Here is a 22,609-nt window from a genome sequence, read left to right as displayed (position 1 = left end):
GTGTAGGGAGAGCTTGGAAGGATTTATTTCCTTTCTTTTATTGTTACAGATCTTATTTTTCACTCTTCCACTATGAAACAAGGGTAGTTTGTTTTATTTTATGTTTTGTTTTCCTAAGGTTATGATAGTGATGTTGCAAGAGAAAAAGCAATTGACTATACCACTAAGATCTATGCAGTAAGCATCCGAGAAATGGAAGGGACAAAACCACATCAGCAGCTGAAGGAGGTTTCAGTAGAAGAGAGGTATGTCACACAAAGGCATTTGCTTCCAAATGTACATTGCATCTCTTAATTTAGCTAAAATAAGTCCTTAAAAATAAGAAAGGCATTTTATCATTCACAGGATAACATTTAAAATAGTCCTCACAAGGTACAATTGTAAATGTGGTGAAAAATATGTGTATGTAAGTAAATCAGCTGTGAGCATTGTGTTCTCCTGTGCTGTTCACATAAGCAGTTATACTCTTTCCTAATTAGTATGTGTAGCTGTGCATATGCCTGCAGGAGGGTGTATGTGATAGGGTGAGCATGTAAATACTTAGTAGGTGAGGCTTTCAGTGAGGTTTTCACTGAAGATTTCAGTTGCTTATAATTGCACCACTTTGTTATTGTTAATGTTGAAATTCCCTATGACACATGTTGGCCTTATGCTGAATTATTGTGGGGAAAAAAAAGAAGCTGGAATGAGAACAGTAGTGGAGATAACAGAAAAGAGAAGAGGTAAGAGCTAAGCACAGACAGTGAGGTCAGTCCAGTGAAACACAGACCTGGGGGAGTGGGTGAGTGAAAACTGCTTGGGACAGGACTGCTGAGACAGAACAGGAGTATCTCTAACCAGCAAAGTACATTTCTCTCTGTAATACGGAGCAGTAAATCTACACCCATGAATCTAGTTGATGAGTCAACTGTGAATCCATGCTGTCTCTTTTGATAAAATTTATTTTTATAAGCGTTCTTTATCATGTGTTTTATTGCTTTTGTTCAATGTTGGGCACTGACAAAAAGAAATAACTGCTATAGGTTAACTCACATGAAGAATTTAAGCTTAGTTGTTTCCCCTCAGTCTATCCAGAACATGTGGCTAGTAACAATGCCAGTGATGCAATGGCATATTGTTCTCCCCACAGGGATCCTGCCCTAGTTAGAGAACAGGATAGAGAGTCGTCAGTGAATAGAGCAGTTGCAAAAGGAAGCACTGGTGCACTGTAGGATCCCTGCTGCGGGTGCTGCAGGAGATGAAAGCTGTGTGCAGAAATGGCCGGCACGTCAATAAGAGACCTCTCTGGAGCATGTAGAGCTGCCTTCTTGCTCTTCCTGTTGCAGAGCTGCTTGCTGATCGTTGGCAAATAGAATATTGCTACAGACAGCCTCTAACTCTGTGTACCAACTTCTGAGTCTTTGTTTCTGCATTTTTCTATAAAAAGGTGTAGTGTGTTATCTAGCAAACGTTAATGTTTTGAGATTGAGTTATAAAAGGGGGAAAAATATTTTGTTTTGGGTGAATACCACTAAATTCTTACTACATGTGAAATAACAAATGCCAGTGGTACAGTGGCCAGATGTTTTACACCAGAAGCCCTTGCACCTTCCAGCTGCTTTGTTCTGCTTTGATGATGCTCAAGTAACTTGTAAAAGGAGTTTAACTGACTGATTAAGCTGAGCTTTCAAGTGGTTTGTGCTAGTGAATTCCCAACAACGTGAGCATAAGCATTAGTCTCTCCTGGAGCTTTTCAGCACTCTTTTCAGTCTAGGAGAGGGAAATCACTGCAGTCCCTTTGGTTCCCTGCTACGAAGCTTTCCTTCTCTTGGACCTGGCCCTGGGTCTGCCATCTGATGCCAGCAAGTACCCTGCTTTTCAGAGTGTACTAGCCTACCATGTACACTTCAGGCTGAGTCTGTTCACATTTTCAGTCCTGCACTGCCTAAGCCGATCGAGCTGAACCTGCTGTGTTGCTGTAGAGGAAGGCATTGAAATTAAGGCCCTGAAATTAACAGGCCTCTTTGAACCTTTTCAATAAAACATACTGTACTTCCAAAGCAGGACATTACAAGACAAAGGAAGGAGGCTTCCAGTTTGCCACACTAACACTGGTAATCCCTAATGTGGGAAAAATGGGGCTTGTGCTGCCCAACATTACAAAGCAACACTGAAGCTGGGAGATCTTCTAGTGCTTCCACACTACCTACTCTGTTCATAGCTGGTGGGCTAATTAAATGGTTAGACAGCTCCTCTGTGGTGAAGTTGCCTTCCATTGCCATAATGGTCTCTTCATAATGACTGTACATGAAAATAGCATGAAGGAATAATCTGTCCCATAACAAGTTTTAGACTGATGAGAGCCAAAAGGGAAGTTTTAACAGGCACTGTATCCTTTTTACTTCTTATTGTCTCTATGTAATCAACAATTTTGTCCTTCATTTTAAAATAATTTAAAAATAAACCCTTGTAACTGTCCTTTCCATCTTTTCTGCTAAAGAGTCACAGCTATTCTATGTGTTTTCTATATGTCCTCTTCCAATTATAGCTACTTCAATATAATCACATCTTTGGTATTTGGAATCCCATTGTTTTCATATATAGCTTGTTAGGCAAAGATATGGTTACACTTCCCTTTTTTTTCATCAAATTAATATAAATTACCAGAATTTGTAGTCAGACAATTAGAAGTAGAAATGTTATGGTGAGATTTAGGCAAAACTGCAGTTTCTGAGAGTGGTGTGCCAGGATAGGGTCTTAAGCTGTGAAAGGTACTGGGGCTTGGCTACAGTAAGATAGGACTAATGAGTATAGCCTCTGCAGCTGCAAAGACTTCCATTTTTGTCTAAAATTGTACCAATATGTGCACAGTTTATGCAGAATCTTAACACAATTATGAATGCTCTGGAGTGAAGCCAACTTTTCTTATAAGACAGATGAATTATGAGGCAAACTTCAGAACTGTGCCAGATTCCATCTTTTCTGAGAATACAAAGAAATGCAGCAGCTAACAAAGGGGTTGTCTGACCATATTCTAAAAGCTTCCTGAAAGCACTGGGCTGACTTTTCACCTACAAGAGTACAAAGTGACAAATGATCAAGCCAGGTGAAATAAAAAGCCTAAAGGTTCTCAACTGTCAGTGTTCAGAAAAACGTGAGTTTTACTTCATCAGGTCTTCAGGACGTAGAGTCTTGAGATGTCTATGCAGAAGGCTGAGTGAGATGGCAACAAGTGATACAAAAGCCAGTTCACAAAGCTTTACAGTTTCTGCGAAAGGCACATGAAAGTAAACTCTCCCAGTCTCTTCAGATATGGAGAAGGGAACCAAGATTCTTTTTCAGGCAGGTATGTGGGGAAACCTGGTAGTCTTTTGAGGGGGAAGATTATCTAGAGAAAACATTCTAAATATTCCTCTTAGTAATTGTGCCATGTGTCTGCCTGAATACCCCAAAGACTGCATGTGATGGGGTGTGCACACTGTCCACACTGCCTGAATTTTGACAACTATGTTATAACCTTGAGGAGAAAGTTCTTCATGAAGAGAGTTGTTAGCCATTGGAATGTGCTGCCCAGGGAGGTGGTGGAGTCACCATCCCTGGAGGTGTTCAGGAGGGGATTGGACGTGGCACTTGGTGCCATGATTTAGTAGTCATGAGGTCTTGGGTGACAGGTTGGACTTGATGGTCCTTGAGGTCTTTTCCAACCTTATTGATACTGTGATTCTGTGACCTGGGAGGCCATTAATAGAAGCAGAGTCAGAGGACCTGAATATAACTCCCAGTTCACTTCATTGCAAAGTGCAGTGAGGTTCTAATAATAAAGCCCCCTTACTGTATTTTCATTGTGTTTGAGAAAGGAAAAAGTGTGAATTGTTCAGAGGTATAGTGGGTAGAAATCCAGAATTACAGAGTTTAAGAAAGGAAAGGAAGAGGGAAAAAAAACCAAGCTTCCAGCTCAAGCAATAGACATGAATAGCTGGGTCTGTCTTATGAGCTGTTTCTTGAGGGCCAAGACTTAAGGCTCACTTTGTTTATTTTTTTAAATAGTAATATTCAGAAGGTTAATTGCTGCTTAAAAAGTTATTTCCCTGCTTACATAATACAAAGCTGCTATGTAGGAGACAGTTTGGTTCAAGAAGTTGGCTGTTTTAGTTTCCTCTTTATTATAGCTGCATTTCTGTTATTACCTTTGTGTTTGCTAGAATAAGGCAGCTGGACTCTGTGCTTCTGTAGTAGTAGGAGTGAATCTGAAATATTCAATACACATTGTTTGTTCAACATCTTTGTCGGTGACATGGACAGTGGCATTGAGTTGCACCCTCAGCAAGTCTGCTGATGACACCAAGCTGTGTGGTGCAGCAAACACACTGGAGGGAAGGGATGGCATCCAGAGGCACCTTGACAGGCTGGACAGGTGGGCACAAGCCAACCTCATGAGGTTCAACAAGACCAAGTGCAGGGTCCTGCATCTGGGTTGAGGCAATCCCAAGCACAAATCCAGGCTGGGCAGTGACTGGCTGAAAGCAGCCCTGAGGAGAGGGACTTGGGGGTGCTGGTGGATGAGAAGCTCAACATGAGCTGTCAGTGTGCACTTGCAGCCCAGAAAGCCAACCAGATCCTGGGCTGCATCAAAAGAAATGTGGCCAGCAGGTCAAGGGAGGTGATTCTCCCCCTCTACTCAGCTCTGGTGAGACCCCACCTGGAGTACTGCGTCCAGTTCTGGAGGCCCTATTACAAGAGGGATATGGACATGCTGGAAGGTGTCCAGAGAAGGGCCACCAGGATGATCAGAGGGCTGGAGCACCTCTCCTATGAGGAGAGACTGAAAGAGTTGGGGCTGTTCAGTCTGGAGAAGAGAAGGCTCTGAGGTGACCTTATTGTGGCCTTCCAGTATCTTAAGGGGCCTACAAGAAAGCTGGGGAGGGACTTTTTAGGATATCAGGTAGTGATAGGACTAGGGGGAATAGAATGAAGCTGGAAGTGGGGAGATTCAGGCTGGATGTGAGGAAGAAGTTCTTCACCATGAGAGTGGTGAGAGCCTGGAATGGGTTGTCCAGGGAGGTGGTTGGGGCCCCATCCCTGGAGGTGTTTATGGCCAGGCTGGATGAGGCTCTGGCCAGCTTGATCTAGAACTTTGCAAGGAAAAATTAAAAAGATAGTTTCAAACCATCACAGGTGTCCCTGCCCATGGCAGGGGGTTGGAACTGGATGATCCTTGTGGTCCCTTCCAACCCTGACTGATTCTATGATTCTATGATATCTGTAGAAATAACAAGTCACTAACAATTCCGGAGGGGGTTGATCTTGGGAATTGTGATGTGTTTCTTGAGAAGACTGCAGGTGTGCAGTTGAGAGCCAATGCAGGCAGTACTTGGTTATGAGTGCAGACCTTTGCAACAATTTCCACCTTTCTGGAAAGGAGCTGACAACTCCCAAGTCAGAAAAGAGGATCCAGCAGTTCTTGTCCCTTCTCTCCCCCATTAGAAAGAGTAGGAGGACAGAGCTGATGTACATTTGAGATAGCTGCTCTGCACCCTCCATTACTACCTAGTGTGTGCTCTGGGCCTAGCATAATACAGCAAGGTGGAAAGGAAATCCAGATTACACTGGTCTTCTCCAGATCTCCATGGTATTGAGCACCTAAGCAAACTGGTCAGAGAAGTTTAATGATTATAAAGGGCAAAAAACTTGTACATGAAAAACTTAGAATAAATAAAGCCCTTTATCAAATGTACTTTCCCTGTCTCATTTATCTACATAATGTGAATAATGATTCTGCAAATATCTTGGAGGAATGTAGAAGTTACATGATGGATTTTATTTGCAGGACTTGAAATAAATCATAATTTGGTATTTTCGTAGGAGACCCAAAGTTTAATGTCTCTGTCATCAGTTACACCTTTAGGATGGAAAAACAACAGGAGATATGAGACTGAGGAAGAGTTTTAAAATGTCTTGCAGTTGTATTAGTCCATGCTTTTGATTAAGATGATTAACTGATTTTCGTTTCTCTCTCCTCTCCCCAATCTTCTTGTTTTTCTTCTCCCTTTCCATGTCTGTCCTCCTATGCCCCCTACCTGCCCTTACTTTCCCTCTTCCTTTTTTTTGCTCCTCTGATTGGTATCCCCTTCTTTGCTCTGCCTCTGTGGTACAGAAGTGGGGTGCCAATGAGAGGAGCTGCAGGAGCAGTCTCGCAGTGTGGGAGCTCCAAGAGCAGTGCTCCCACACCACGGGACCAGTTGGTCACTGGTGGGACTGTCCCAGACAATCCAGGACAATTGTAAGCTCCACTGTTACGTAGGAACTGTTCTTCAGCTCAGAAAAGGGCTAACTTTTGAAATGGGACCATTTTAACTGCCGAAGAGTTCATATGCTAAAAAGTCAAACACGCTTCTGTGAAGACTATTTATGTTACTAATATGAAAGGCAAAGATACATTTGCATTATGCTTTCTACTAACTGCTAAGATAGATCCTGTGCTTGCAGCTTCCATTTACTTTGATTTGCATGAGTCTGTGTAAATGAAAATTCTTGTGATATACCTGCTACTGAAAAACAAAACGCAGCATTAGCATGTTTGTCCAGTTTTCTGTTGTTTTAACATGTAGTGGCTGGTCTCACTCCAAGTTAATTGTCTGAGAGTTGTTGTATCATTTGTAATCATATGTCCTGATAAAGATGATAAGCTAAAAAAGTTTAAGAAGTTGGATTTTTTTCCCCTTTAAATATTATTCTTTTGATTATTTTTTTTCTTTACAACATCCGCTGAATTATATAAGCTTTCAAAATAGCCCTGACAAGTGGCAAGTACAAGCCTTTATGCCACTAACTGAAATATTAGACATGGCTACAAGGTTTGTTCATGCACTTTTACATGCACACGTCTGCGGGCACAATGTAAAAGTTTTGAATGTGAATCTGTGGTGTACTTACGTGTAGATGGGAACTATTCAAAGTGTGTCTGGAAAAACACATCCCTAGGGTGGAGAAAATAACTCCGTGCTTATTTCAGCAGAAACCTACTGTTTGAATAGCATCCTTTTGAATATGCACTTTTACTTTCTCAACAGCATTATGTCAAGTTAATAGGTCCTAAATGGAATTTGGCAGCATGCTGGTTTCACCACACTTGACCCCATACATACATTGCATACATTGTGACTGGTGCTTTTGTGGTCCCTGCCAACCTTCTGAACTGAGTCAATTGTGCTTCTCCCACAGGTCAGCACAAAGTTGGCCCAAAGATTGTCTTCATTTGTGTTACACTTTGTAGGTGTGGAATTGAGGGGTGAAATTACTGTCACAATGCCCAATGTGTTACCAGCATTTCTCTGAACCTTGAGCACTCTCTGCACTGAGGTTGATGCAAAATATCCAGCTTTTTTGAAGGTGATCATGCAGCTTTTAGACCAAGATGGATCAAAAGAGCTGTGCTTCATTCTTCAGGGGAAGGTTGCTTTTTTTCTACCTGTTGTGTTTTACCTCCAACCCAAAAGCTGTTGGTTGAATATTTTTATTTATACAATGAGCACATCTTCAAAACAGGTCAGAATTTATGTAAGAAATAACAAATCACATGGAAAAGACTCTTCTCTCAAACAATCACAACCCCCCCCCCCCCCCAAAAAAGCATAAAGAAAGAGAGGCATTCCCAAATGGGTTAAAGTTGGGTTGATTCTGATGTCATAATAGTACATGGAAAGAGTTCTCCTGAAGTCTAATTAACTAAGGTGTCCAAAACTTTTTAGGTCAAACCCAGAAGTTGAGGTTTTGCTGAAAACAAGTTACAGTGTTTTCCTTGAAGCTGGTTTAGGCAAAGGAGACTAAGGGATCTTCCAGCCAGCCCTGTCTGTGTGGTGTATTATGTATGGCAGGTCTCTATGCCATAGGGCCAGCCTGTTACAGTAGGTACTCAGATTAACAGCTTTAAAAGATCCTTAGAACAATTAACTTGTTAAAAAACAAAGACCTTCAGATTTCATTCAGAAGTGATTACCCTTATTAATCTGCTTTTCTGCTTGCTTCACATGGAGACTGAACTAGAATGCCATGTGAATGCAATGACTAGTTTCCCTTACCCAATACTCAGATGGCTATCACCACCATACCTTATGCAGTATCTCCTCTTTTCATTTTTTTTAAAGAGTGCATCAGCATACATATGAAATCATAAATACTGTAGCCATGCTAAAGGCTTTTTCAGTGCTAGGATTTTAATACAGATTACAATTAATGCTTCCCCCTGGTATTATTTCAGATTTCTTTTGAACCACTGTATTAGTAGTGTCTCTTCATTTTGAATACTCTCCTGTTTTGTTGTTTTGTTACAAACAAGATGTACAGGAAAAGTGGCAGCATGTAAATCTTCTATGTATGTAATTCTCTTGTCCAAACAAACCCACCAGCAACAGATCGTCTTACCTTCCTGTGAACCTTGTTTTCTCTTCTTGGGAGCAGTCCTGCTCATTTGATTTTTGGTGTAGCATCCAAGTCTTTTTCTTCTGCGTTAGCAGACATCTAACTGCACACATTAGTTTCCGTTTTTGGGCTCTGTTCAGCTTCTTTGCTACCCAATTCTACTTGACCCAGCCTGTCACCTTCTTGGTGCCAAGACATTTTTGTCCACCTGCCCCTGCTCCAAACCTCATTATTTGTCATTTTTATGCAGCATTGTTTCTGAAGGTCCAATTCTGTTCCCATTGGCCTTAGAACAGAATATTTGTAGTCTCACCATTTTTTACTGATGCAGACAGCGTCTCTTACCAGAGAGACATTATGCTGTGTGCTCTAAAAACATGAGTTGGTTATTCCTGTCCCATATGATTTTTTGGTAATGATATTTGGTCTTTTTCTGTCCTTTATTTTTTGTCTGAATTGATGTAACTTTTTTTTCCCCCCCCTCTTTACTTCTACTCTAAGATCACATGTCTCTTCTTCCTCAAGGTGCCCCCCTCTCCCAGACTCCTATTCCATTTTCTCCGCTGCCCAGCCCTTGCTACAACCATCTGTTATTCTCTGCCCTGGTGCTGCCTGTACACCCCACCTGTGATTTAGGCTTCTCTTCCTACTCATGGGTCTTGGCCATTTCAGGTGGCCTTCTTGCTTAGGTGAGAGCGAATCAGTGGTCACTTGCACCATTTTATGTTTCTGCATGAAGACCTGTGAAGACAGTAGGTTAGACTTTGTCAGTTTAAATAACTGCTTTGTAACTGTGCATACCTGTGTAAGGTTATCATGAAGATAATCATTAGTAACAGAACTTTTATTTGCTGTATTCACAGTATTTAAAGAACTGAAAGCCCTCTAATGTCTGCCTGTATCTTGTCTTTCTTGGAACTCATTCACCCCACTTTTATTTTAAATTACTGGAAAGAAACCGTTAATGCTTGTATTGTGTTTTAACTTGCTTTCCTCTGGAGGCAGGGAATTGTCAAGTAAGTACTAACAACACTGAGCACAGAAAAAGCACAGATTGGTGTGAATGTACAGGTTGCACTGGTCAAAAAGGGTAAAGGTAATTTGCTACACTGCAAATTTCTGGTCTTGGCACTGCCCTCTCATGTGTCCGAATCAATCAGGTGTAGTCACAGACTTGTTACAAATGAAATTACTTCTTAAAATATTAACAGTTTGATGCTGCTTTACATGTAAGATTATTATAAGGCAATGAATGCATACCTCCGTGTGTATACCTGTATATATGAGTGTACACGAGATTTTTGTTTGTGTGTACTGTGACTAAATATATACAAAAGTATATATGTGTGTGTGTATGTTTCCAAATTGAATCTTGTGCTTACAGTCTAGTAATTATCAATCATATCACAGCAGGAGTGTTCTCTGGCTTTCATAAAAAACTTTCAGCTTGCTGTTGTCATGAACTTTATCTGAAACTCCTAGGTAAAGAAATGTAAAAGCAATAAATTTTAAAATTAGACTAAAACAGAAAAAAAACTAGGAAGTATATAAGAAAATTATTATTGTTTCCATAAGTGCTGATTCAAAGACCTTAGTAAATCTGGGCTGAAATGGCTTTTGCTGTTCTAGTCACATAATGCCTTTATTTGGTAAGAGAATTAAGTTTTGTACTAATTTCCTCCACCCCTTCTCCACTGGTCCAATTACCACTGGTGGTTATGTAATGTGACTTCCACTTTCAGAGGAAACAGAGGTACTTGTTTCCCTTTAAACAAAAAAGTACAAACTGTCCCTGTAAGTTGGCTACCAGTGAACAATTGTGAGGCTAAATTGCGGGCTGAGCTAGGACAGAGAACAAGCATCCATTGTGTGAAATTCTCCACAGTGCTTGTAAGGCTGTTCCATTTCTACCAGTTTCCATCCCTGCCAGGCACCTGAAAACAAACACACGTTTGGAATCGTGTTCTCCTGCAGTATAAAGTGTGCAGGAAGCATGGATGCAGCTCCCTTTTTGACCCTCTATTCCGTCACATCTGTAGTTCAGCAAATACCCAGGGCTGCCAGGGTACTGTGTTTCCAACTTTCTAGACTGGTGCACTCTTTTAATTTCTGGTTTAGTTCTTGCTGGCATGCTTAACTAGCATGTTTTGTGCCACAAAGGAATGACTGATCAACTCTAAACGTGCTTGTGCATGAGTGAATTGGTCAGAAGTACACCTAAACTGTATTAAGTTTCTTACTTGGCTTTGTTTGCTGCTTACAAAGGGGATCAAGGTAACTCTTTTGCTCTTTTAATGTCACAAGGTCACCTGCCTAATGTTCTGTGCTAGCACTTAGTGAGCTTGCTTGTTTGCTTGAAAAGTGGGTTGGTGTGTTTACCTCCAGCTTTGTTGTCTTTTTTAGAGCTCAGGTTTTTATGCTACTTACTCTCGTGATAAGTATTTTATGTGTTTGCATGAAGTGTTCTAGTTACGCATTTTGTCAGCTTTTGCCTTTAGTACCATCCATTAAAAAATGCAATTCCAGTGAAGGCAGCTCCCTCTACGCAAAAGGGAATTCATTTTTATGCAGCTAACTTCTGCAAAATGAGAATTGATGGTAGTTACAGTATAAGGACAAGACCAATCTAATTTTTACAGAATAATTCAAGTTTGCCCCTGTTTTTGGATCTTAAACTGTGGAAACGCTTTCCAATTGTGAGTGTTTAGTAACTAACTGGAAGCCAGGCATTTTGGATTTTTACTCACAGAACCCTGCTGTTGTTTACCCCTCTCTCCAGAATTTGCCATTAGTTTGAAGGCATGCAGTGGGGTGGGTTTTGTACTATTAACAGCAGCCATCAAGTAAGGTTTTGGAGGAAGCATTTCACCTTATCAGTTTTCATTCTACAGCCATCACCACTTCTGCCCCAGATCAATTAATACAATTGTGTCTTTTCTGTAAGTTGAGTATATTATGGATGGATAAAGAATCTACGCCAGGTTTCTGCAGGCTGATTTCTCTAGTAATCCAGTGCAATACTTACGGCTCTTTTCTGCCATTGGCAGGGTTAGAATTCGCCATCATGGATTTCTGTTCATGGAAAGGGAGAATCCTTATGCTTAAATTAACACAATGGTCATCTAAAGCGTAGTCTGTGCAACAGGCTTTTGATTTTGTAAGGTCATTAATTTACAGAGCATGAGCTCTCTCAGGTTGGTGACTTCTTTTTGTTTTCTCAGAAGGATCAATTGTAGCAGTAAAGGTTATCTGTCTTTGAAGTCCATTTGCATAAAGCGAGTTTTGTTTCAGTCTGTGTTCTACATTTACATTTTTAGCTACATTTAGCAACTGTAATTCTATTAAAATGCTTTGCTGGCCTTAGTGTCTGTTAAATTGACATGGATGAATTACTCATGTATTTTAACACATAACCATTTTACCTCTAATATGGTTTTGAGAAGATTTTAATGAAGTCATGCCAAGGTTTTGTGATGGGTTTCTTAGAGAAGCAAGGCTGGGGAAAGGTCAGCTGCCAGCTATAGAAAGTCTTTTAGATAATTTTTGGAAGTCAACAATGTACTGTCACTTAGTATTGAAGGATTTTTCCTATGTATTTAAATCATTATGATTAAAAAAAAATTAAATTGCTTTACAGTGGTCTGTCCTGACACTCATCCACAATATCATAATTGGTGTTGTTTCTGCTTTTTCCATCAAAGTGTGTATGATTTCAGTCAGTTTATTGTACAGCTCTAAGAAAAAAAAAAGAAAAAAAAGTTGGGAATTCAGCCCATAGAGTTACACTTGGCCATTTCCTGTTCATATTCAAAACATCTGCTGTGTTTTTGAAGGTTTATTTTGCTTTCCAACATGTCGATTTTAATTTTTTTTGCAATGTTCGTTTCAGGCCACCAGTTAGCAGAGCTGCTCCTCAACCTGAAAAACTGCAAAAAAACAATATCAACAAAAAAAAGAAACTGGTTGAGGTCAGACTTAATACCTCTTCTTTTGCTTTAGAAGTAATAAGCGATGAGCAAAATTCATCTCTATTTTGAGGGCAGCTAAAGTCATGGATAAAGAGAAAGGAAAGAACTTTCTAGAAAGTGCCTTCAGCTCTGCTGGTGAACACCAGAAGATGCAAGACAACAACCTCTGTCAGAAAGAATCTCTGAGTTAGGGTGTTAAAGCTTACCAGTTATACCAGATCTCTCCAAACCCCAGATTTGTCTCTTAATTTGAAGGGCATGTGGAGTCAAAGTGTATGGACAACCACAGCAGAACCACCCTTGCTACCTAACCCCAAGGGATGCAGTCAGAAACTGCACTTTCATACAGGAAAAATCACTTGCAGAATTTTGAAAGATGAAATTTGCTCATTTACTTTAGAACATCCAGTTCTCCCCAAGCTGCAGGGCCCTCCAGACAACTATTTTCTGCATAATGTGCTGAACAAGATAGTCTGTGATCTGTGTGGACAACTGGCAACAACTGCTCGGTCTGTCAAGAATTCAGATTGTCCCAAGGGGGCTGTAATTATGTTTAGGACAGATTCAGTAAGTCTGTCTTCTGGGCTAAAAATCAACTATAACAGCAATCCATTAACCATGACAGTCGTTCTGGAGGAAGTTTTCTTGGCAATTGCTTGCTATAAACTGAAATTACACCTTCAATTAATGCAGAGTTATTCATAGCCTGCTTTGCTTCTTATAGGACTTTAAGGCCAGAATTTGGTGTGTTAAAATTTGACAGTTTACAGGAATGATTTTTGAAGACTCTTCAAGCAGAAGTAAAGATATTTGCAGATACCTGATACCACATAGCTATTAAACTGTGATGGGCAGAGTAATACAATTGGGCCTTTTCTGTAAGTTAGTATATTTTGAATGGAAATCTATAAACAAAACATTTGCAGCTGGCTGAATTATCAAAGAAATAATAATATAAATACAGTGCCTTAGCTGATCAATTAAAGCATTGTAGATTGTCTGTGAGAATGTCATGCCTCAACAAATTAGAACAGATCAATTACTGTTTAGTCATTCTACAAGATTTTTCTAGCTTTTACTTTAGAACTGTGCTTATGGGAATCCAAACTCTGTATTCTCCCCGTTGCTTCTTTCATTTCACTCTTACTCTCTCTTTTTGTTTTACTTGCTCAGGAGCTGGCTTTAGACCATGTATTTGGATACAGAGGATTTGATTGCCGCAACAACCTTCACTACCTAAACGATGGTGCTGATATTATTTTCCACACAGCTGCCGCAGGCATAGTTCAAAATCTTTCTACTGGTAAACAATGTTTTGAGATAAAAAAATGTAGAAGTGAAATATTTCTGATTCAAAGTCTTAACTTTTTAACATTACTGTGGCTTTCTCACATTTTTCATCTTGATAAATAATGCAAAAAAAAAGTTTAGATTACTATTGTATCATAATGACAGTTCCTTCTGTTCAGGTCATCCTGTAGAGCCATCCTGTTCTGTTCAGCAGGTAGAAGCTTCAGCTGGGAAGTGTCATAAAAACCTGCTCTGTATCTGCTAAAATCCCTGCTGAAGATGCAGGAATGGCTTTCTCAGAGGAGAGACCCTGGGTTGTAGTCTCATGTTGAGTTATCAAAGCATTGCTCCAGGGAAGGGTACATTTTGATGTAAGACAGTGTGAAAAAGTTACTCTTGATATTCTGTACTTCACTGGTGGTGCTTCTTTAATACTGTTGTGAATAAAACCATGTTTGAATTTTAATAGGTAGTCAGAGTTTCTACCTGGAGCACACTGATGACATTCTCTGCCTAACTGTGAACCAGCACCCAAAGTATAAAAATGTTGTGGCTACCAGCCAGATCGGTAGGTGACTTACCATACAGTAAAGTTGTGCTCTAGTATTATCAGGGGCACTGATCTGGGCTTTTCTGTGTAGGAATTTTACCAGGGCATACCAGTGTTACTGTCCTCAAACTTATTCTTTGACTTTAAAGAGGTGATCCAGCTTCAGGATTTTCATCTCTGTTTGTGAGTCATTGGATTTTAGAGTTAATTGCAGTATAGGAAGCTCTGCGAAATTGCACTACATCATCTCATTAATCTGTAGTCATAAGATTTATAGAATTCCCTCTTTTCTTCCTGTATTCAAGGCACTTGATTAGCAGTAAAGCACTTATTTGTCATTTTATTTTCACTGCTATTTCCTATGCAGAAGTACAAAAGCTATACAGAAAAGGAAAGAAACAGAGTGCAAAACAGAATTTACAACATGTGTAAGGGACCAGTTGTGAAACCAGAAGTATTTATGTCTTTATTATTTACAGGAAAAGTGATGATAAATTCCCTAGGGCCTTCGGCAGGAGTAAATGCTGTATTGGAAATGCAGGATCATTTTTTCCAAGCCTTGGAAAAATCTGTTAGTTTTCACTTAAACTGGCTTAATGCTGGGATAATTCACCTATTCTAATTTAGATCATTCTGGAAGGAAGCTCAAGTCCGTAACTTCTGTATTAAGAACTTAAGCAGGGACAGGAAAATGCCGCAGATGAATGCCTTGACAAGCCACTGTGCTGACTGCTGTCATTTCAGTTTGAATGTGGAGTAACTCCCAAAATCTGTATGTATTGTGAGAGTGACAGTTCAAAATACTGATTTTGATGACACGGAAAAGGTGACTGTTAAAGGCTGGTTTTCTGTTGTGTCAATAAGAGTCCATGAAATCAGTGCTGCTGAGTTTGGTGGGTTCTCTGTAACTGCACATTTATTTCACTGTTAAATTTAGTGATGGTTAAAAACTGCATGTCTTTAGCATTTCTTTTAAATACCATTTTTAAAACTTAAAAGGTACTAAATATTGTTGCAATATTTGTGTATAAAAAGCAATATACTCAAAAAAAGTTCAACAATATTCCTGCTTATTTGCTTTATTGATTTAATCCATATCCATTTTCAAATTTTTAATTTTTTTTTCCCTCTGGTGCTGATGCTGACACTTCAGCATTAGAAACATGACTTATTTCACCTATTGTTTTCCCTTGGTGCTTCCTCATTTGCCATTGCTCTCACACTGCAGGTGATATGACAGAATTCCCAGGTAAGGCTGATTCCTTTGTGAATTTTAGTCAGCAGAGTTCTGTAAAAGTTTCATGTTACCTCATTGTATCTGTGTGAATCACAGATACAAGTGAAACACCTACAGATGGTTTCTTTTGCATGAGGGTTTTCATCAATGTTATGTCATTCTTTCAGAATTTGTCTTCCTTCACGAAATACGATTTCCTCCTATCTCTTGCAAACTAGTATTATTTATTTTTTTATTTATTTTTATTAGTGTTAATTTTAAACAAGGCAAAACCCCACAACTTCAAAATGTCTGTTTAGGTTAAATGTTCTTGAAAACGTTTATTTTGCATTGAAGATTTGCAGATGCTGAATTAATTATCTTTTAACACATCTTTTTGCATGTAGGTACAACGCCCACAATTCACATCTGGGATGCTATGAGTAAGCAGACGATTTCAATGCTACGTTGCTTCCATACCAAAGGGGTCAACTATGTTAACTTCAGTGCAACTGGCAAACTTCTGGTTTCAGTGGGAGTTGATCCAGAACATACTATCACAGTGTGGAGGTGGCAGGAAGGTAACTCTGGGAAAATTGTCTTCCTTCAGCTTTGCAGAACTGTGTACAGTTATTTGCATTTCACGCGTTTGGAATATATTTGTGTCGTTCCGTAAGTCACAACATCAATCAAAGGAGATAGCAAAGTCCTAGAAAATATGAATAAGAAAAATAACTTCTATGCTTCTATTGCAAATAGAAGTAAGTTAAGGAAATAATGTTGTTTAATACAAAGTTCCATGAAATTAAAGGAAGTATTCTCTTTTTCTTCCTGAAATACTTGGCCTTGGAATTCTGTACCATAGATAGGCCTTTGGGAAGTAACTTACAGAAAGGAATTGACATCTTCAGAAATGATGGAGGGGAGAGGAGAAGCACATCATCTCCTTAGGTGTGTCCCTGTGATTTTGCTGGATGGTAACTCACTGAGGATATACAAAACCTCTGTGTTGTTACTGCACTGACCCAGGAGACAAATCATGCTCTGAAGACCTAAATCTGCATTTCTTGCTGTCTCTGAAATGGAGTAGGTAGACAACTTGCAGGTTGTGTGAATTAAGATGTTTGATACACTAAATGGGATTTGCTTAGTGTTCAGAATCTGGGACACAGTTCTCTAATCCAATATGAGGCCAATTTACTTTATAAAATTGTATCAAAGATTAATTTTGCAGGTAAATTTAACTTTATTTTTATCTTTACCTAATTAAAACAGGGGCCAAAGTTGCCAGCAGGGGAGGGCACCTGGAGAGGATATTCGTTGTAGAGTTTCGCCCAGATTCAGACACTCAGTTTGTGTCTGTTGGGGTAAAACACATGAAGTTCTGGACGTTAGCTGGCAGTGCTTTGCTGTATAAGAAAGGAGTCATTGGTTCCATGGAAGATGCCAAAATGCAAACCATGCTTTCTGTTGCCTTTGGAGCGGTGAGTTCCAATTACTTGCTACAGAATGTTATAATACGTTTTGAGTGAAACCACGAGTGTCAGTGTCCTGTGCTGAAATCCAGTAGTATGGACAGTGCAAGACCATGGAGCTCTTGCTTGTTTGTTAAAATTTTAATTTAAAACTTGTATGCCTGTCTACTTTTTCTAAGCAGGGTTGGATTTCTCTGTTAGTGAAAGTTTTGTATTAATGTCTGTGCATACCTACAGCTTCAGCAGCCATGGCTTTTATTTCTTTACTTTGCTAGTTGCATAGCACTTTGCTGGTTAAATTAGAAAAAAATGTGGTGGTGTTAATTTTTTGTAGGCTCTGCCACCTTATTTTCTGCTAACAGTACTTGGTATGACATGTGCTAGTGTATAATACTCTGCAGTGTTCTCATTAAAGAACCATAGCACCATGTTTTAGCATCATAGTTAATGAAAACAATGCATGTTAACAGTGAAAGAGTGGTGTTACCATGAGGCTAAGGTCTGAAATAGCTTCTGCTTCATCAGAAACCCCACAGAAATTACCTTTGCAAAGGTTAAGCATAATTTATACAATCACCAATTCAAAGAAGCCCCTTGCTTCTTTGAATTGTCCACCCTGGACAATAGTACTACTGTGTGAAATGGGAGTGTATAAAACTGGGCACCCAAATCTTCATCCTTCTGTCCAAATAAGTGAGATTGTTGTCAAAAATTGCTTAATACTAATTATTTCTTTCTGCTCTGATGGCATTAGTCCAGTGTAAAATTGGGGTGATGAAATGGACAGTGAAGGCTCCCAAAATTATTTTTAAAAAGCAGAATTTAATACTAGAACAAACAAATTGTTTGTGCTTTCCAAGTAGAAACAGACATTTTCTTTTCTAAAATAATAAGAGCTTCAAAATCAGATGAACCCTGCTTCATTAGCATGTGTCATTACTGTGGGATGGTTTTTGCTTCCTGAATCCCACTGGAAGTCCACACCACAGGAGTATATGTAAGAGTAAATAAAGCCTTTAGAGCAAGTTTCATGGCTTTTTATAAGTAATGACACTATTGCTGTGGTACATAAAGTAGATAACTGCTTGGGTTAGTTCTGTGTTTAAGTTTAGACACTTGATTTTCAACATCTCAAAGCTGGTCCTTGCCAGTCCGGAGATTCTGACTGATACAGATTCAAAGAAATGTCACTTAGAATTCAGCAGGGGTAACCTGCCATCTGTCTCACCAGCAGGACACTGATAGAGCACGTGTCTGAGAGATCTCAAGATGAGGTGGATGAGGTGAATGTGTCCTACACATATTCTTAAAACATCTGAAACACCGTTAGAGTGCAGGCATTCAACTCCTTGAACTCATTCTCTCAATGCCGATGGTTTTAATGCCTAAGTTCAGTCCAGTTCACTTTTGCCAGGAAATTCAGGAGCTAAAAGAATTGTACTTCAAGCTGAAGAGAAATGCTAAGGTATTTACTATATCAGAAGTGGTTGCTGTTTATTTGCAGAATAACCTTACATTTACTGGTGCCATAAATGGAGATGTTTACGTCTGGAAGGATCATTTCCTGGTAAGACTTGTGGCAAAAGCTCACACAGGGCCAGTGTTCACAATGTATACCACTCTTCGAGATGGACTCATCGTTACAGGAGGGAAAGAGAGACCGTAAGACACATCATCTTCCTAAACTGCAAAACTTGTTTTTCTATTTCTCCAATGCCTTAGACACAGTGCATCCCAGAGATCCATAGTATCTGTTGTGTAGCAGTTTCAATGCAAATTTTATGTAACGTGTTCAGGTGCCGTGGTAAGTAAAGGACTAATAAAGCAAGACACCCAAGGGTCACAGTAATGTGTGTTATGCTTCAAATCAGCAGTTGCTGTGAACACCTGTATAAGATCCTGCCAGCCTGGCATAAGGTGGTTTTCTGAATTTTATAATCCTGTCATACTACAGACAACCTGTCCTAGTGGAGACTCTTGATTACTCAGTGCTGCAGTGTACTAGAAGTAACGTATTTGCCTGGCATGTTTCGGTGGCAGAGTTTGAGCTTAAGAGAACAAATTGATTGTTACACAGCAGGCCTGATACTGTGTAAAATATGAAGTGTGATAGCATTTAGATTTGTATTCTTTACATTGCACAAGAGTGAGGTGCCTTTATAGACAGTAGAAGGTGATTCATTGTATGTTTTACGATTCAACAAAAAGAATACCAATGGGATTTACACGTGGGATTTGTTGAAGGGTCGGCTGGGTAACACTGCACACTTTTTTTCAGCACTAAAGAAGGGGGAGCTGTGAAACTCTGGGATCAAGAGATGAAACGGTGCCGAGCATTTCAGCTTGAGACAGGCCAGCTCATCGAGTGTGTGCGCTCCGTCTGCAGAGGAAAAGTGAGTGAGCTGCCACAGCAAATGTTGCACTGCCTATTGTTCTTGGTGGAGGTTGAGTGGCAGACATAGAGAAGAGCTTTGTAAAATTATGGGAGGAGGCCTTGTCTGCCTACCTATTGACATCTTGTTATTTGTCGTCCTGAGCTCAGCAATGGGCTTTAAACTGTATGAGGATCCCATTTCACATGCTTAGTGCTTGCAGTTACAGTCAGCAAGGAGAGGGAAAGGCCTCTGAAGGACAGTGCTCAGTGTAGAAGTGTCTTTCACCAGGGTAGGACTTTGTCTCGTCTTTCTTTTCAAATGACAGAAGGATCTTAGGAACCTGCTTTACAAGGTTTACTTCCCATGAAACATAGACACAGCCTGGGTGCTTCGGTTAGGCCAAATGAATTCTAGGGGTTTTTTAAGTCACAAATAAAACAAGTTGCTGCTGAGAACTACTGGTTGAGTTTTGGTAAAGTGGAAGACAATAGAAATAATGGAGTAAAATGACATGCCAAAGTCACTCTTGCATGTCTTTAAATTGTACCTGTAAACATTGTGAAAGGAGCATGTGATGATGATTCAGGAGTGTTGCTGCAAATGATGGGTGGCTGTCCTATCTAACACTTCATGAAAGGGCCTCTAGTTAACCTTGTGTATAAAGTCTCAAGGCTTTGACATGCTCTGTCTTTATTTGATATGCTCTGTCTGAATTTAGGCTTATATTTCTAATCATGTTGCCATTTTGTGCTTTTTCCAAGTACTTGCCAAGGAAGCTCTTGCCATTTAGATGATAACAGTCTAGCTAAAGTACAGACAAGGTACTCTTAAACAGTCTTAACTGCACTTAACCTCCATTTTAATTTTTTTATTAATGGCCAAATATGATACGAGAACCACACTTTGCCAACATGTCTGTAAATAGTTTGATTTTTCTGCAACACATTGGCACTTCACCACTATTGATATATTCTGTTTTACTGACAGCCCATCTCTTGTTCTTTCTTGTGGCTACAAACAGGGGAAAATTTTAGTGGGAACAAAAGATGGAGAAGTTCTTGAAGTAGGAGAAAAAAATGCTGCTTCAAACTTGTTGATAGACTGTCACATGGAAGGGGAAATCTGGGGCTTAGCAACTCACCCCTCAAAAGACATATTTATTTCTGCAAGTAATGATGGAACAGCAAGGATCTGGGACCTGGCTGACAAAGTGAGTATTACTGAATTTAAAAGGCTATGATTAAAAATGATCATTTTATACAATTGGGCATTATTCTGGCTGAACCATGTGCCAGCTACATACACACTTTTGAGCATGTAGAGAGACATGTAGAGAGAGCAGTGTTACTGTTCTGGTTTGGTACAGTTCTGTTCTACCTCCTTGGTGAGGTAGCATGCTGCTCTTTCCAAAAGGAAGTCATTTGCAGAGAATTGCAGGCTGATGGAGTGCCTCTTGTGGTGTATTGCTTGTTTTGATCTAAATGTACAGGCTGACCTGGATTAAGGAAGCATTTTAATTCCATGCCAACAGAGTGGCTGACACAGATTGTCCTGTCACTATCCTTGACAATAAGCTCCTTCCTTTCTGGAGTCTTTCTTTAGAGTCCAGCATGTTGGTTATGTGTAGTTCAAGACTTTTTTTCCTTTCAAATCCAATTGCATAACACCAAACTTTCTAAAAATAACAAATAAAAGCGTTTTAAAATAACAAAAAGGTTTCTGCCCATGCTAGTCTACAGAAACCTTTTCTAAAGGTAATTACCTGAGCTAACAGGGATAATATGGAAAGTGAATATATTATCAAGGCAATCAGCTAAGTGAAAATGCAAGAACATCCTAGTATGTTTTCACATAGCAAATCAAGGGGAAAAAGCCTACCCTGCTCAGCAGTGGTACCAAAATCACTTTTAGGACAAATCAGAGAATGGGGGTTTTTTTCAGCCTGTTTTGCTACAGTATTCTTTCTGGTGTCAAACTCAAAATCACCCTGCAGCAAGATAAATACACATACCAACCTCCCAACTGAATTACATCTATACTTTGAAGTCTGTTTTGTGACGTGTGCCTGGTGGGATGTGATTTTTGGGGGGCTGAAATTTCAGATTTCTATTTGGAAATAACTGCAGACCATTTGTTTTTAATAAGAGAGTTCTATACTTTTTGTGGAAGCTTCCCATTTGCTTGGTAGTTTTCTTCAGGGGAGGTATGAGCCTGTTGATTTTGTTGTCACAGAAACTGCTGAACAAAGTGAATCTAGGTCACCCAGCAAGATGCGCTGCATACAGTCCTGATGGTGAAATGGTTGCAATTGGCATGAAGAACGGAGAATTTGTTATTTTACTTGTAAACAGCCTTAAGGTTTGGGGCAAAAAGCGAGACAGGAAGTCTGCAATTCAGGACATCAGGTATGTCAGACGTTACAGTTGAAGTTCTCTAAATATACAGCCCGTGCCCAAAAGAAGTCCATCATGTTCCACGTTGATTTCCAGGTTTTCTTGTTATTCCATGTTTGTTGAAGCCTGCATGAAATTGTGAAATGCACTTCCTGTCTGACTGGTGGCTTCATGGATACCTAAAGCATGTATTTACATATACCTAAAAAGTATCTATCTTCTGCTCCTCCCCCCCAATTAAATCAGTTATATCCACTTGAATATAGTAATTTGTACACCGTCAAGCTGTGATAATAGGAATTAATATTGGAGTACATTTTAAAATTGCAGTTCCTGTCGCTCTCTCACCAAGAACTAGTGTGCATTGTGCATTAAGCAAGTACAATGCTAACATCAGTTCACTACATACAAGATTCTCAATCTTCCTCATCTATTCATTAAGCATCAAGGTTTGGGTTCTATCTCAATTTACAGTGAAAAAAGAAAATGCTAACACAACAAGCAAAAGAAAATCTTGGCACTGAACAAATATATTCTATCCCTTTTCTATGCTTTATTGTCTAGGATCAGCCCAGACAACAGGTTTCTGGCAGTAGGTTCACAAGAGCATACTGTAGATTTCTATGATCTCACTCAAGGTACAACCCTAAACCGAATAGGGTACTGCAAAGACATTGCAAGTTTTGTCATACAGATGGACTTCTCTGCAGACAGCAGGTACATTCAGGTACGTCTCCAGTAGACCCATGTTTGTATTTATTGTGTCCTACCCATTATCAGATATAATGACAGGATGGAGGCCAGAAGAGGTGAAGGATACTTTCCAAGGTTATTCTGAACTTTGAGTGTCCCTAAATCTCCTGAGGTAGGCTGGACTGCTCAGATTGCCTTGTAGGATGTTCACAGAGCAATATTTAAAGTCCGCTCTTTACTTCTCAGTGCTTA

The 22,609-nt window shown here is 39.6% G+C and overlaps 1 protein-coding gene across 2 annotated transcripts in view; it reads left to right on the top strand.

The window, feature by feature from the left end:
- The window catches only part of EML6 (EMAP like 6), a 102,881-nt gene that overhangs the window by 77,024 nt on the left and 3,248 nt on the right, over positions 1-22,609 (top strand). The window contains exons 27-40 of one of the 2 annotated variants that reach the window (XM_054383408.1): positions 119-245; positions 9,399-9,413; positions 10,663-10,671; positions 12,287-12,365; positions 13,539-13,668; positions 14,125-14,223; positions 15,434-15,454; positions 15,829-16,002; positions 16,697-16,905; positions 18,401-18,558; positions 19,175-19,289; positions 20,293-20,481; positions 21,504-21,676; positions 22,229-22,391. In XM_054383408.1, coding sequence (XP_054239383.1) covers positions 119-245; positions 9,399-9,413; positions 10,663-10,671; positions 12,287-12,365; positions 13,539-13,668; positions 14,125-14,223; positions 15,434-15,454; positions 15,829-16,002; positions 16,697-16,905; positions 18,401-18,558; positions 19,175-19,289; positions 20,293-20,481; positions 21,504-21,676; positions 22,229-22,391 — 1,661 coding nt within the window. The remainder of the gene's footprint in view (positions 1-118; positions 246-9,398; positions 9,414-10,662; positions 10,672-12,286; positions 12,366-13,538; positions 13,669-14,124; positions 14,224-15,433; positions 15,455-15,828; positions 16,003-16,696; positions 16,906-18,400; positions 18,559-19,174; positions 19,290-20,292; positions 20,482-21,503; positions 21,677-22,228; positions 22,392-22,609) is intronic. The other variant, XM_054383407.1, reaches the window with a different exon arrangement.

Source organism: Indicator indicator, chromosome 9 (genome assembly GCF_027791375.1).
Source record: "Indicator indicator isolate 239-I01 chromosome 9, UM_Iind_1.1, whole genome shotgun sequence".
Taxonomy (NCBI): domain Eukaryota; kingdom Metazoa; phylum Chordata; class Aves; order Piciformes; family Indicatoridae; genus Indicator; species Indicator indicator.
This window is presented reverse-complemented; position numbering and strand designations above follow the sequence as displayed.